This window comes from Glandiceps talaboti, chromosome 11 (genome assembly GCF_964340395.1).
Source record: "Glandiceps talaboti chromosome 11, keGlaTala1.1, whole genome shotgun sequence".
In the NCBI taxonomy this organism is placed as follows: domain Eukaryota; kingdom Metazoa; phylum Hemichordata; class Enteropneusta; family Spengelidae; genus Glandiceps; species Glandiceps talaboti.
The window spans coordinates 1,667,501-1,683,522 of NC_135559.1; the positions used below are offsets into that span (position 1 = coordinate 1,667,501).

The window sequence follows — 16,022 nt, forward strand, 5'->3', positions numbered from 1 at the left end:
GCTATCAATTTGCCAACCACTAATCAGAGTTAGTGAGCCCCCTCCTCTAGTCAGTGGACACGGGCTATCAATTTGCCAACCACTAATCAGAGTTAGTGAGCCCCCTCCTCTAGTCAGTGGACACGGGCTATCAATTTGCCAACCACTAACCAGAGTTAGTGAGCCCCCTCCTCTAGTCAGTGGACACGGGCTATCAATTTGCCAAGCACTAATCAGACTTAGTGAGCCCCCTCCTCTAGTCAGTGGACACGGGCTATCAATTTGCCAACCACTAACCAGAGTTAGTGAGCCCCCTCCTCTAGTCAGTGGACACGGGCTATCAATTTGCCAACCACTAATCAGAGTTAGTGAGCCCCCTCCTCTAGTCAGTGGACACGGGCTATCAATTTGCCAACCACTAATCAGAGTTAGTGAGCCCCCTCCTCTAGTCAGTGGACACGGGCTATCAATTTGCCAACCACTAATCAGACTTAGTGAGCCCCCTCCTCTAGTCAGTGGACACGGGCTATCAATTTGCCAACCACTAACCAGAGTTAGTGAGCCCCCTCCTCTAGTCAGTGGACACGGGCTATCAATTTGCCAACCACTAACCAGAGTTAGTGAGCCCCCTCCTCTAGTCATTGGACACGGGCTATCAATTTGCCAACCACTAATCAGAGTGGTGTTAATTCTTAAACTCAAGATACATTTAATACAGAATTCTAAGTTAATGACTGATCATTACAAACAAATCGTACATTTTTCTCCAAACTGCACCACACTGTTCGTCTTATCACATTCCAATGCACAGACAAAATAGCCACACCGTTTACAAATGCTAAATGTTGAAAATCCAGTTTAGAGTTTGTTGACATAATTCTTAGCCAAAATTTCTTTAACATTCTTTCTGTGAGTGTTCTTTTTTCAACTCGCTTCAAGATCAGAATTGCAGTAATTAATTCGGTTAATGATATGGATTCGTCTCATTTTCCCTTCTGTAGATTTTCTCTTTCACATTGGTAGTTATTCCCCTTGTGTATACCGAGTATTCACATAACATTTCATACCATATTCTTTTGAAGGTGACGGAGCTGGCATCAATGTCTTTGTTTTGGATACTGGCATATTATTGGACCATAGACAATTTAAGGGCAGGGCTAAGGCGTTCATTGATTTAGTTGATGATGGACTAGATGTAAGTTTAATAATCTATATTGTACACAAAAAGAGATGTTTGAAAAAACGTTCAGTTTCTGCACTAGGTGGTTAAGTGTGTAATATCTGTTAACTAGTTCTTAGGAATTTTACCTGAGTTCAAGTATAAATGTTTTACTGAAGGTTATGGAGCAAATGTAAGGGAGCCTTCAATAATTACAAGGGGCGGGGGGGGGAATCAGGTCCTTGCTGTTGCGTAAAATATGACCCTCTTAATTCACTACATGGTTGTCAGCAGCGATTTGATTAACACGGTCTGATATTACAATACCTAACCCTAGTCCTAACCCTAGCCCTAACTGATGTAGCAGTAATGGGATGCCAAATTCCCCCAAAATGCAAATTAGACAATAGAATGAGTCAAAGTAAAATTTGACCCTCCCCTTATCCCATTTTCTAAAATATGGCCGAGAATCAGTTTGTAAAAAGTGGCCCTCCATAATTACCCCGGCCCGCCCCTGTAATTACTAAAGACTCCCTAAGGAAGTTTTTTTTTGGACCCCCTTCTCATCACCTGTTCCTCAACCTCATGAGTGGGTATATTTATAGATGTGCTCTGTCCAAACTATGACGAGACTGTGCATCTTAAAATGGACATCGACTGAAAACATAATTTACATTGTGAGAGTATACATTTGGTGTCAAATTCACTCTGCAAGAAGCCATCATACATCGTACCGCCGGCTAGAATCCCCTGGTGCCAACTTTTCTCTGACTCGCCATCATTACTAACATGTATACCTCGTGCTTTATGTTCACCCGTTGTACAGGGCAACGACTGTCATGGACATGGCACCCATGTTGCCGGCATAATTGGAGGGGAGACGGTAGGAGTGGCTCCTGGCGTGACGCTGCACTCAGCCCGTATTTGTGATTGTCGTATGAAAGGTGCAAATGGCGCCCGTATGATTACAGGTACAATTTGATATTACAACTTTAACATCAGGTGCCCTTTTCTGAGCCTTTCGTTACATACATTGGGTAAAATACATCCGTTAATAAGAGATATGTACCACTAAGCTAATCACATGGACCTTATGGAACACATTTTCAATTTTGATATAACACATCGGTACAGGATCTCAGGATATCATGTATTACCACATTTAAACTGAATGCCTTTTGTAAGATCAAAATCCTACGGTTTTCGTTCCTACACACAGTAATTGTTGGAATCCCTTAGCTATACCTATCTTATCTGATATAACCCTTAAATGTGTTTTTTCCCATAATATAAGAAATCTAATTACTGAATATGAATAATCAACGCCAGACAGACAGACAGACAGACAGACAGACAGACAGACAGACAGACAGACAGACAGACAGACAGACAGACAGACAGACAGACAGACAGACAGACGCATAACATTAGTCATTACATTTCCTTACGGAAGGTAAAAATGAGCCGTCAGCCTAAACATACAACACACGAAAAAACAAAGGTACGTTTGCTTGCTTGTGGTTAGTAGGAATGGGAGACAATGTTCATGTAAAGACATACATAGGAATGGGAGACAATGTTCATGTAAAGACATACATAGGAATGGGAGACAATGTTCATGTAAAGACATACATAGGAATGGGAGACAATGTTCATGTAAAGACATACATAGGAATGGGAGACAATGTTCATGTAAAGACATACATAGGAATGGGAGACAATGTTCATGTAAAGACATACATAGGAATGGGAGACAATGTTCATGTAAAGACATACAATGTAATTCGTGTCGGTAACTTATTAAAGCATAAACACCACAGGCTGTCCTAGCGCCAATAACTGATTAACATTACACGTTATTGAATTAGAAGACCGACACTTGAATCAGGAGACCGATTTGTCGTCTTCGGCCTCGGTACGTTATAGTATAACTGTTACTATTACATTACATTTCCATAAGAATATATATAAACAAGCAATGTGTGAACCTCTAAAAAGGTACTCGCTGTTACAGTATTGTTGTTTTTTACCAAATTTTTGTCTTTGCCTGAAGTCTTTCCTTGGCTCATGTCATTGTCTCAAACACACTGGTGTCATTTGGTGGGTTGTACAATGTAACAATGTTTCGTGTTTAAACTGGTACTTGTACTGGTGAATCGGTAACGTAACAGGGACAGTTTCAACCACAAATAAAATGCTAAATATTGGCTATCCCTTAATGTAGCACTCGACGAAATCGCCGCTGCCGACATGCCGAACACCATAGTTTCCATATCAATCAGTGGTGGAAAGGTTGTCGCCGTAAACGAAGCAGTAGAACGGTTGTCAGAAAAAGGTTTTATCGTTGTTGTTGCCGCTGGTAATGGTGAAAGAGATGCGTGTTTGAATTCTCCTGCTTCATCACAGTCGGTACGTAGATTAGGCTATTTCTCTTTTTGTTGTTATCGTTGGTTTATGTTCAGGTTATTATTATTATTATAGACCTATGTTTGACAAGGATTACGCGTTAGGTGAGTTGTCAGCTAGAGCTCAAACCATCAATGGAAATTTTAGTGGTCTGAGCTAGAAATATTTTTGAACAAACAGACAATTATGTCTTTATTGTGACGTCACTGATAAGATGGTATGAAGGCAAGGATAATATATATTTATTGTCTGTATACTAATCAAGTAATCATTTATTTACTGAATAAATCAAGCATTAATTAATTTATCTATTTATTTATTTACTTATACTCACCCACCCACCCACTCACTCACTCACCCACCCACTCACTCACTCACTCACTCACTCACTCACGCTCTCTCCCACCCGCCCACCCCCCACCCCCCCCACACACACACCCATCCATCCAATTGCAGTAGTATCAATTCTTCTAAATGTACAAATATACCCTACCACATAGGTAATCACTGTAGGAGCTACCACATCTGAAGATGTCTTTGCTAGCTACTCGAACTATGGATCCTGTGTGAACATTCTGGCCCCGGGTAGTGATATTTACAGTGCGCATTCTAGTAGTCCTAACGCGTTCACCACTAAAAGTGGGACGTCAATGGCTTGCCCTCATGTTTCAGGTGAGTATGAGAGTGAGAGAGAGAGAGAGAGAGAGAGAGAGAGAGAGAGAGAGAGAGAGAGAGAGAGAGAGAGAGAGAGAGAGAGAGAGAGAGAGAGAGAGAGAGAGAGAGAGAGTGTGTGTGTGTGTGTGTTGGGGGAGGGAAAGAGACAGACGGACAGACAGACAGACAGAGAGGGAAAGAGACAGAGACAGACAGACAGACAGACAGACAGACAGACAGACAGACAGACAGGCAGACAGACAGAGAGGGAAAGAGACAGATAGAAACAGACAGACAGAGACAGACAGACAGACAGAGAGGGTATAGAGAGGGAGGCAGAAAAGCAGACACAGAATGTAAGTCTGGTCTAAAGTACAATGATTATGAACTCATGATCGTTTTCTGTCGTTTACAAATTCTAATTAATAAAAAATACAATTCTCCCCTTAACTTCTTTGCTCATTTTGTCATCCTATCAAGGGGTCGTGGCCAAGCTTCTCCAATATGACAACACTTTGGACCTAGATGAAATTAAATCCATATTACTGGACTTCGCCGGCAAGGATTTGATTGACATGAGTGTTATACCCGAAGATTTCAGAGCAGACACACCTAACGTTCTACTACGCGTTCCATCCGGGCGCAGTAAGGGAGACTTTTGTAATTACACGGGGTGGGGGTCATATTTTATAAATAGGTTCCCGGGGGATATTTTAGAAAATGAAATTATGAAAGGGTCACACTTTACTTTGATTCATTATATTATCAAAATTTTCATTATTTTGCGATTTGGGCATCCCATCGCTGCCACCAATGTCACATTCCACAGCTGCCAGATCCCAGCACAGCTATCATTGTATTGCACTATCAGAAAACATCAGACAAATCGCTGCTGGCAGCCTAGTTTAGCAGCTAAACCTAATTCGGGTTTTCTTTTGATATTACCCAAAAGTGAAGGACCAAGTACTCTCTTCCCTCGCCCTTTTTCGGCAAACTAAAAGAACAGACTGGAGGTCTTTTTAGAAAACTCACAACCATGTCAATGAATCAATCGTTAGTTATGATGTGATATTGATGTATTTATATCCATGGGATCCGAGTGAGGAGAACAGTGGGTCTCATAAGAGTGAAGCGTATCATCAGATATTGGGGATAATGTGGTGGATCATGGAGTGGGGATGTTCATATAATCTCACTCCCGACCAACCATGTCAGTAGAACATCCGTCTTGTCTTTGGGATATCTGGCCTTCAGCTATGCCAATTCAATCCAAACACAGGAATTGATTAATGCAGTGCCTACACACAAATTCAACTGTGGTGGTAGTAGTTGGCTTTAAATTATATTAGATGTGGTGGCAGCGGTGGGACGAATCCTTGCCATTGATTCTGTTACTTGTGTCCCTTTTCGTTCACGTCTGGCAGCGTTTTAGAAACGGAATCTTTGAATGGTCACATTTTAAACAACAGAGCATGCTTAATTTCCGCTTAGTAATTATTGATGAAGACCCACTAAGCAAATATAACCTTGCTGTAATGGCATCTTTAAATTATTTAATTTGTCTCAAATAGAGCTAATAGGGACCAAGAATTACGAAAACGAAAACTGTCGCCAAATATTAAATCAAATCAAGGAAGTGGATTCAAAGATTTATTTTTTGTAAATTTAAATGACTTAATTTTACAATTGATAGCAAAGTGTATTGTCGAGGATTCTATCGGTTTTCAGTTTTATGCTGAAAGCTGACTACTTATTCTACTTAGCTGACACGTGCATGTAGTCCGTAGATTATTTATATTTGACTGCATGACGTAATTTCTATTAGTCGTGTATTATTCATTTTCGAGCGTGTTCGTTTCCTAGAAACCATGTAGACAAGGCTTTTTTCCTTGTCTGTGTACGATAAACTAATAATACTGAAGACATTTACAGTGATGTTGACCATGTCGCTTATACATGTTCGAAAGACTTACTACTCACCATCGGAAAATCGATGAAGAGTTTAAAATTTTAGTAGACCAAAACACTGTTATCGAAAACTCATCTAAAACGTGTAATGGAGATGTACGAATGGTTAGAGGCTCTGTCTACGTACCACCTTAAACGAGAGTTTGGGTAATTGAGACTACCGTGTACGATGGGCCGGTGCGGTGTGTGATATTTTCATAATTTTGGCTGTTGGGCTATTTGCATTCCTAACTTATCATTATGATCAGTTTCATATAATGCGACTATTTTCCACAGAAACATGGCGTGACGATGGTCTGTGTGGAGATGGGAACCATGATCAGTATGGCAACCCAGCAACATGTGATGGCTATAGTAACACTCCCTGCTGTACTGCTGATCATACATGTGGAAATGACTGCACATGTGCTAACTGCGTCGACTATAGACCAGGTGGGCTGTTACGTGTTTTTTAAATCGTGTATCCATAGTTTGCTATCGTGTGAATCACACTTATAGATTTCAGAAACTGTATATACTACTTCAGTCACCTGGACGAGACGTGTTTTAAACCATAGAATAATACAATGATTTGCAATAAAGAGAACAAGCTTCAATTTGGCAACTGGTGATGTGACCGCAGTCACGGGGGGGGGGGGGTGATGTGACCACAGTCAGGCTGTGATTATGCCCCGAAATGAGCGTTTATCGATTGATGTACTCCTCGCTCTGTGATATTGCGATAGTGCTTCTTCAATATGTTATTCTCATTTTCATTCATTTTACAGATATTTGTTATGAATCGTGTCCCTGGTTCGATGATGGTTACTGCGACGATGATTACTATTGTGATTACGGAACCGACTGTACGGACTGTGGGCCCCGACCACCTCAATAAAAACTGGGGTATACCATGGTATATGTGTAATCCTGTGACACGTGGAATAACACAAGTCATGCAGATTACAACATTACTGTCCAATACGAATATTACTGTACTGATCGACAACTCTTGGATGCAGATTCCAAACATTATTCATTTATTTATTTATTATATTGTCAGCTATTCTTCATTCTGGCATCTAGGACCAATGTCTATTAATATATTTTAGATCGTTGATAGGTCATTCTTCTGGTGAATTATATGAAATCAGACTAGAACACATTGAGTACTCCTGCTTTGTTTCAGCTACTGTCTTCCTTTACTTTAATTAACTGAATTCAATACGAATATATATATATATATATAGACTAAAATATCTATAACAAGACTAGTGAATAATAAAATATCATGCAAATAGTTACTATTTCATTGCTTTTATTTTCTTTCTGAATGACAAAGGTCCTCCTTAGGCCTAATAAAGAAATTGTGTGGTTCCGATTACGCTCAATTTTAGAATAGGTGGGGTAGGTAGATTTTTTATTTTTTTATATATTTTTTTTCATGTGTGAATGTCTAGTTCAGGTAGTTATGTTTTGTGTTGTTTTTCACATGGTCTCTGTGTTATTGGTTTCTTCTCATCAGATGTACAGCCATTATAGATTGGAAGAATAGTTTTGTTTTGTATTAAGTTGATGTCAGTGTCTGCATCCACTGTTTCTGGCGAGACTTCACAATTTTCGTAATTTTATAAAAATTTTCTTGCATATGTAAAAAAAAAAGTTTAGGGTTGGCAGTAAAAAAACTAGGTGAGGTCGGGTAACCGGAATTTTTTCTTTTTAGACCTTAGCAAGATTTGAACCACAAGCGTGCCCGGCCAAGTCAACCGTGTAGTAAAGATATGGTATAATTGGGGACCTGGTATGACAGGGGACTGAAGTTGCATGGGTTTATTCAATGACTGCATGGATTGTACGTTTCCTAGTGAGTTGAAAACGTTAAGAGGATAGCTGAGCTGTTATTGGCAGTCGGCACTCTGTTTTGGATTGTGATGAATGGACAATTCATTTTTTAACCACCATGGGATGGCCGTATCTGAACTGTGGTGGCGTTTTCCATTTGCTCGTTCGTACCACTAGTAAGACTACAGTTAGTCTTTGTTACTTCACATATTTTACCGCCCATACTAGTCACTGTACATGCCACAAACCCATTACAAATTTCCACTTGCCCACTTTACTAGAGGTTGTAGGGTTATTTTGATGACCGTGTGTGATCTCAGATTGAATCAGTACCACAGTATTTTCATCCATTGCCAACAAATTCCCATTTGTGGATTACAATATAGCCACAATGAACTGGCTTCTATTGAGTGGATAAAAAAATTGCACATTTGTTCATTTAATTCAAATCTCAACACAGCAATCAAGCTGAGCATTAGGACTATTTCACATCAGTGAAATTTGGGGTCATACAAGGTCATGAAACTTGCCTACTGATTTTGGGTTGATTAAGAAAGGGGCAGTCTCCAAGATACCATTATATGCACATACAAGTGTCTCTGGTTTATGTCATGCTAACCGTCTGTACTACTATACTGTGGCCTGCATGATCAAATCAGGCACTGTACTGCTTGCCTTGATCTAGTGACGAGAAGTGATTCTGTTGACAAGAACCATTGCTGTTAAGGTCACCTTGATACTTGCAGTCATACAAGATAAAATGCAAGACTTTGGCCAGAAACTTGTTTACTACTAATGTAAAAATAGATGGCTGGTCTCATAAATCAGCGCTGAAAACCTTAACCCCTGACATCCTGATCATTTTGACACCTTTCATGGCATAAATATATTTGATTGGCTGCAATCAGATCTTGTGGGAAAATGCCTTGAGAAGGCAAATATGTATTGATACAGATGAGATAGTTGGCCGATGTATGAGACCCTACACAGCATACCTTGCAGACAAGGATTGGATGACAACCATACAATTATACACAAGATTATTTGTAACAAGTACTTTGTTTTATTTCAATCCTCCTTGTATATCTAACACTAATTTTGATATGGTAACATGACCATACACTAAAAAAGTTTCATATTTACACAACTAGTAATACTTCAAAATTTGTACACTGACGAGAGCATGACATAAAAACCACCGACCTAAGCAGCAAACATTCAAGATATCACTTGCATAGAGAATAGAGGGTTTTCCTGCACATAAACTTACCTGACTGAGTGATCCGAGAATATTAAAGTACAATTATTTTCACACACAAAAAATATACAAACAGTATATACAACAACTAGCGACATACCTGAATGTTTGCTAAAAGTTCTGTGGTTATTTGGTACTGGACTATTCGAAATTCATTGATACAAAGTTGTTGAGCACACATACCAAAACAAGCACTAGATACACAAGAACATTCTTTCCTTCTATCCTATTTGTATGAAAGACTTTCTCCTGAATATCTGTCGTTTTTTAAAAACGTCTTAATATTTGTTGTCTTTTTGTCTGATTTGGTTGGCCTTGCTCTTGTCTGACACAATTCAATGTTATAAACTAAAATGAGCATTGACCAAACACATCATCAATGTGAATGACATTTGTATTTTTACGCCCTAACCTAAGTGGGCGTCCATTTAGTCTCTTTTGTTTTTGAATATTTTTCATTTTCTGTGCAAGTTAAAGTTACTCCGATAGCTGAAGAAAATTTAGTTCATCTGACATGACTTTTTATATTAAAGAAAGATGGTGGCAGTATCCTTACAGACTGTACTCAATCAACACTATAGTTGACATATATCTAAGACTTCCTGCTCTCTCCCACTTATACACATGATCCAAGCACACACACAGTCCTCTATATGACTAAAGGCTAAATATTAGCCGTCCATTTTGGGTCGGAAACCAAATGACAATTTTGGTCTGGAATTCTTTTTGTTAAGAATAGCTTCTTGTTCTTGTTTGACACGTCTTTTTTGCTCCCTTTCGAAAGCTAACCTCTCTTCCTCCATTTTACGCTGTGCCTCCACCATTTGTAAACGTTCTTCAGCCTTAAGAGAAGATAAAAGGGAAGATGATTTTTTGGTATGGAAACAAGGTGAATGTGAGTTATCATCTAACATGGCACAAGGAATGGTATACGATATTACATACATGTACTGTCTCTAACACAATCATCATATAAACTCATTTTTTTAGCAAGTATAGAAAACTTGATAGGCATCTCTAACTGTCCCACTCCCTTCCTGACATTTCTAAATTATGCTAAAAACTCAAATTTCCTGGAAATGACAATGGTGGAGCTTATATTTATAGTTTGTTATCTGCATGGCCAAAATTACCATTAATTTTGGTAATTTCACTTCCTATGCAACCTAAAACTTCCTGTTAGGTTTGCCTGTAGATTCACAAATACACTGTTTGCCACATTTTGGTTTGCCTTTAGGTTCACAAATATACTGTTTGCCACATTTTGGTTTGCCTTTAGGTTCACAAATACACTGTTTGCCACATTTTGGTTTGCCTTTAGGTTCACAAATACACCGTTTGCCACATTTTGCTGTTCATAGTAAACTAAAGTTGGGTATTTATTGATTTCAACATTTCACTGTTTCTTGATAGGAACACTGAACAAGTACGGGGAACTGGGGCAAGAGGTCCAAACAAGTGTTTATCTATGTAGCCATTGAGGATAATACATTACGGAATATAGCAAGCCAGAACATATGTCAGCGTTTCATGGCATTTTTCTCTTGAGAGCTGTTTTTCTTCTATGCCATCAAATTCCTGTGTACAGCCTTCAGTGCTGAGGGAAGTTTTTAGTTAAAAAAAGTTCAAGAACATGTAAACATTAAGCTTCAAATCATACCATTCCTACCTAGTACAATATTTACTGCTTATTGGCTAAATTGTTTCATTTCTACAGTTGGAAAATGCGGCCAGCTTTTCTCTGTAAACAAACCTCAAATTGAAATTATCATGGTGAAAGGTGGTATTACGCAGACATAAATCAAAAGACCAATCACTCATAGTGAGACCATTGTCAATATATACTGGAATATAATAGAACAGTGAAGGAAACTTGTGGGTTACTGACCCACGATAGTCCTTTGTACTTAAAAACAACACTAATATTGCAATCAAAGCTGTATAAATTGTAAGAATGTAAATAGTGATGGACATTTTCAGATTTTGTAAACACAATGAGATCATAATTCTTTTGTGGAAACAGTCTGGTACAGTCTGCAGCCGTATCCACCCAACCCACATGCCAATAAATTTGAAATAATCCACAACATGCCGAATTTGAAATAACCCACATCCCAATAAATTTGACATAACCTTCAAGATGATAAATTTGAAAATAATCCACGACACTATCAATTTGAAATAATCAACAACACAATAAATTTGAAATAGCCCATAACACAATAAACTTGTCATCACACGCTGAATTTGAAATAACCTACAACCTGCAACCATAAACAGTATTTTGGCTTCATAATTTTATATTGTGACAACTCCAGTTAAATTGACAATGGCATCACCAATACACAACATACGACCACAGTTGTTTTTATTCCACAGCAATCAATCGTTACACATTCACTCCATCTGTCATATGTCACATCCACCACAGCACAGCTCAACTTCACTGCCGTGTGTTTTGGCAGTTCCCTTACCAGCTTCCTTTGTGCATCTTCAATTTTACGTTGGTTTTCCTCCATAATTTTCTCAAGTTCCTCTCGTTTTTTACGTTCCTCCTCCTAGAAACACAAAGAAATTTTACATGTTATCACATGAACACAGCAAATCCATTGTTTTCACTATCACTCACAATGGCGGGATTACACATAACAATTATCAAAGTTAACATTCTGAAAAAAAAAAAGATAAGAGAATACTTGCCTACATTCACAACAACTAGAGTGCAAAGATAATAATTTATCACCTTACCGTAATACCTCACCTGTGTTTTAATCAGCCCGATATAATTTTACCTTCGTAGGTACCAAAATGACCACTTTCAGTTGAGAATACTGAAAGTATAAATACCTTCAGTAAATGCGTGGGCCTTCCCGGATTCCAACTGTTACAGCAACTCCTTTCCTTTCACTGCTTAGTCAAATCCACATACAGACAGCATAGCATCTTCAAGAGTTCTACAGCTTACATTTCTTCACTTATTTTTTTCCTCAATTCACTGTCTTTTATTTCCTTACTATAACTGTTTATGTGGGTGGATTTTGTTTTTTTGACTTGCCTATGTCTTACAGTCCTGTGCACTATGGAATTCCATTCAGGATGTGTTAGCTAATGATTGGACAATGTTTAGTGTTCAGGTGACAGTTATCAGTTCCTGTTCATTTTGAGTAGAAAACTATATGTTGTAAAAAAATCTATCCTGGCCTTTTATCCTCTGTCTTGTCTGCTTCTAATGGTTGAATGATTTTTTTTTTGACCCGCCCCATCCCTGATGGGAGGCATTGGCTGGTCTCTGTGAGTTGTTTCACACATACTACTAATCCTCATGCTTTGTAACATACTGTGCTAGAAAGAAGTCAAGTTATTGGGTTATTCTGCTGAAATTTTCAACAGCGCAGTCACCCATTTGCAATCTACACTGAGAAAAAACAACTATGGTTGACACAACATATCAAGCTTTAAGAAAAGGACCAAACACTAGTCAGGGTAATAAGATAGCTTATTAAATGTTGACAAGACCATGGAATCTATTTCGTACGTTGGGTTTTGTATGGCATTGCAGATGTTAAAATGCATGTCTCCCCCTTTCACTGTTATTTCGAAGTGCAAGCACAAAATGAAGAATTGATGATACATATTCAAATGATATTGATAACATTAAAAACAGATTATGAACAGGTAGCAAGAGACCAGCTGCTGCCTCCCAACACAACCTTGGCAATTTTTTGTTTTCTCATACTAACATACCCATCGTACAAGAAAACTAATGCATTATATTCTCTGACAAGTTTTCATTCTCATTCAGCAGTTTGATGAATTCTTGCATTTTTTTGATCGACTATTCCCAACTCTGGTTATAAAATGAACAAACATTGAGAATCAGTTTCTTGTTGTACACTGTCTTGGCTGGCAATAGTCTTTCACAAATCAAGATAAAAGGCTCTAAAACATTGGGCCACGTAAAACAAAAAGTTGCCAAGGTTGTTGGAAATCCAATGAAAAGGTTCTGTACCTCTTTTGCACGTTGAGCAGCTAGTTCTTCTTGTCTTTGCCTTTCCAATTCCTCAAGCATTTGTTTTTCCATGATTCGTTTTGCTTCCTCCACTCTACGAAGGACCTCAGCTTCAATGTCATCTTTCCTTTTTTCTAATTCCTCCTCAACACGTTTTGCAACCATTTCTTCAACACGTTTTGCAACCTCTTCCTCTATGAGTCTTGCCTCCATTTCTTGTTGCCGTCTGTTATAAAACACATAAATCTTTGTAAAACACAAAGAACCAAAAAATGTACCACAAAAACCTTTTTTGGTCCTTGGCAATGATAAAAAAATCTACCTACCTTCCCCAGTAGTGAAAGACAAATCATATGGAAAATATGTGTTGCTTTGACTTGCAAAAAACAGTTTTCTCCCTAGGGGGTATTTGTTTGTACACAACTAAGTACAAGTTGGTCCTCTTTCTCCCTAGGGGTATTTGTTTGTACACAACTAAGTACAATTGGGAGAGAGAGGACTTATCAGTATTCATATAACTGGTAAGGGGTGTGATGTGTAAATTAAATGTTTCATAATATTTCATCGAAGTACACCAGAAAACCAAGTTAGCTGATGAACTTCAGTGAGCAATTCATCATGTGACAAGGCAAGCAACTATGTGAGTGCGTACATGGGACACTTCACTGGGCAACTAGAGAAGCAACCTGTGCCAAGTTGGAAGACAATCTGACATGACGCATTTTTTGTGACGCATCTGGAATGTTGCAAGGTCCTGCAATGATGTGCATCCACTAAGAAATTGTTACATGAGATGAATTGCTTAGTGTGTTGCTCATATCCAGGCTATTGCCTCCTGGACTTAGCACAGGACTTTTATCAATTTCTAGACAATGTGAACCTTGCATCTCCTCCTATCAGATGAGGTTGGCACCAAGCAAGGTCATGGGCTATGACCTCAAACAGTTGACACCGATGTGTTTCTGTTATTCAAACTTACTGTCTAAACAAACAACTTACAAACACAACTCTTTGTAATCATAAATAAATAAATCTGAATATTGTCATGATACATGTATATGCATGAAAATTACAATATATGCACTGCAACAATGAACATCTTTCAAAGAAACATTACAATTTGAACGAATTACTCCAAATTAGAATTATTTGGTTTTAATTATGCTCGATTTAGTCATGCTCGTAGAAGGTGAACGGGACTTGATTACTGACATGGCCCTCAGGGCCTGCGGAGTGACACATTTGTCAGAATCGAATCCCGAATTACTCCGTCTGCAAGCAGGACTAAGCTCGAGTATATCGTAACATCGTAGTAATACTAATAGAGGCAGAAATTTAGGCAAATGAACAATTTCACCACATAAAAACGCTACATTTTGCGAGAATAGTAATTTACGGCCACAGAATGTATCAATTTTAACGAAACTGGGAATGTTTCATTCGCATGCAGTGATTGTTATACACTGAAATCAAAGGGTCTCGGCTCAGGGTTTCATTGTTGACAAAAACTGTAAATATGGCGACCTTGGCACCATTGCATCGTGTAGCCATCATTCAATTTTGTTCATAACTCACATTCTCCTCTGCCTTTCCATCTCCATTCTTTTTTCCTCCTCTTCTCGCCTCTGTTTTTCTTCTTGTGCATTTCTCCGACTTACATCTCTTCCAAATATATCTAAAACTGGGGAAGGGCTTCTTGATGGCGATTGTGTTCGCCTACTTCTTGACCTGTACGATCTATCTCGGGAGCGGGAGCGCGACCTAGTTCGCTTTCTGTCCCTGGATCTAGATCTTGAGCGGTGAGATCTATGCTTGCTTCGATGTTTCCTCCTCGGGGAACCACTTCTACTTCTTGATCTAGGCATCTTGTCCAAATATTTTGCCAGGGAATCGAAAAATGCCGGATAATTTGCACTACCGAGTGTAGTTTTTTAGAGCGTCACAATGGCGTTCGTTCCTTTCTGGAGGCGACGTCACGGAAAATTTTACCATCCCAGAATGCACCGCTTTTCACATGATCACGACTCGAACTTTGCCACACATTACCATTAGTGGCATTACATTATTGGTAAGCCACATTCATTGATATTCGATACATACTATACTACATGCTACAGGGAGTTCAGGAACCGTGTTTATACAGGAAAAAGTATAAGAAAAAAACCTAAAACAATTAAACAAATAAATTATGTGAATAAATTAAATTTAAAGACCATAAATACATGAAAACTATATAGCTTCCACTTACATGCGTGTACATTAGTAAACCACTCCACTAAATGAATGGTATTCAAAGCCCACCTGTCTTATCTTAGAATTAAACCAACTCATATACACTCAGGCAATTTAACAACCTTATGATAACATCAGTCATTTCCCTATTTTTGGCAAAACAAATCTCTTCTTATGTCAACAGTCCTCAAACTGAAGTTTATAGAGCATTAGACCCCTACACTCATGTAGGGGTCTATGGAAAGTTAGAGCCAGGAGCTGATTGAGGCTGTTTAACTATATAAACACAAAAAACTGCATGTAATTGATTAATCAATCAATTGATCGATTGATTTATTATTTGGTTGAATGATTGATCGATTAAATGATCAATTTTTGTGGTGCAATATAACTTATTTTGTGTGATATTGATCAATTCACTCATTGAGTTTTGTGGTGATATAAATTAACATGCATATGTATGCCATAGTGTGTTGTCCCTGTGCCAAGTTTGATAGAAATTGGTCCAGTCATGTCCAAGTAATGGTTCTGGATAT

The 16,022-nt window shown here is 38.5% G+C and overlaps 2 protein-coding genes across 2 annotated transcripts in view; one reads left to right on the plus strand and one right to left on the minus strand.

Moving 5' to 3' along the window:
* The window catches only part of LOC144442452 (extracellular serine proteinase-like), a 12,087-nt gene extending 4,655 nt beyond the window's left edge, over positions 1 to 7,432 (plus strand). The window contains exons 5-11 of the mRNA XM_078131808.1: positions 1,062 to 1,174; positions 1,965 to 2,109; positions 3,363 to 3,547; positions 4,045 to 4,216; positions 4,679 to 4,843; positions 6,443 to 6,598; positions 6,934 to 7,432. Of these exons, the coding sequence (XP_077987934.1) occupies positions 1,062 to 1,174; positions 1,965 to 2,109; positions 3,363 to 3,547; positions 4,045 to 4,216; positions 4,679 to 4,843; positions 6,443 to 6,598; positions 6,934 to 7,043 (1,046 nt within the window). The 3' untranslated portion in view covers positions 7,044 to 7,432. The remainder of the gene's footprint in view (positions 1 to 1,061; positions 1,175 to 1,964; positions 2,110 to 3,362; positions 3,548 to 4,044; positions 4,217 to 4,678; positions 4,844 to 6,442; positions 6,599 to 6,933) is intronic.
* A 1,620-nt stretch (positions 7,433 to 9,052) lies between these two features.
* Positions 9,053 to 15,220, minus strand: LOC144442381 (arginine and glutamate-rich protein 1-like). Its single transcript, XM_078131711.1, has 4 exons — positions 14,830 to 15,220; positions 13,255 to 13,480; positions 11,720 to 11,803; positions 9,053 to 10,087 (listed from the first exon to the last, which is right to left on the minus strand). Exons 1-4 carry the CDS (start codon positions 15,117 to 15,119, stop codon positions 9,917 to 9,919), a joined length of 771 nt encoding a protein of 256 aa, XP_077987837.1. The 5' UTR covers positions 15,120 to 15,220; the 3' UTR covers positions 9,053 to 9,916.
* Between the last annotated feature and the right edge of the window lie 802 nt (positions 15,221 to 16,022).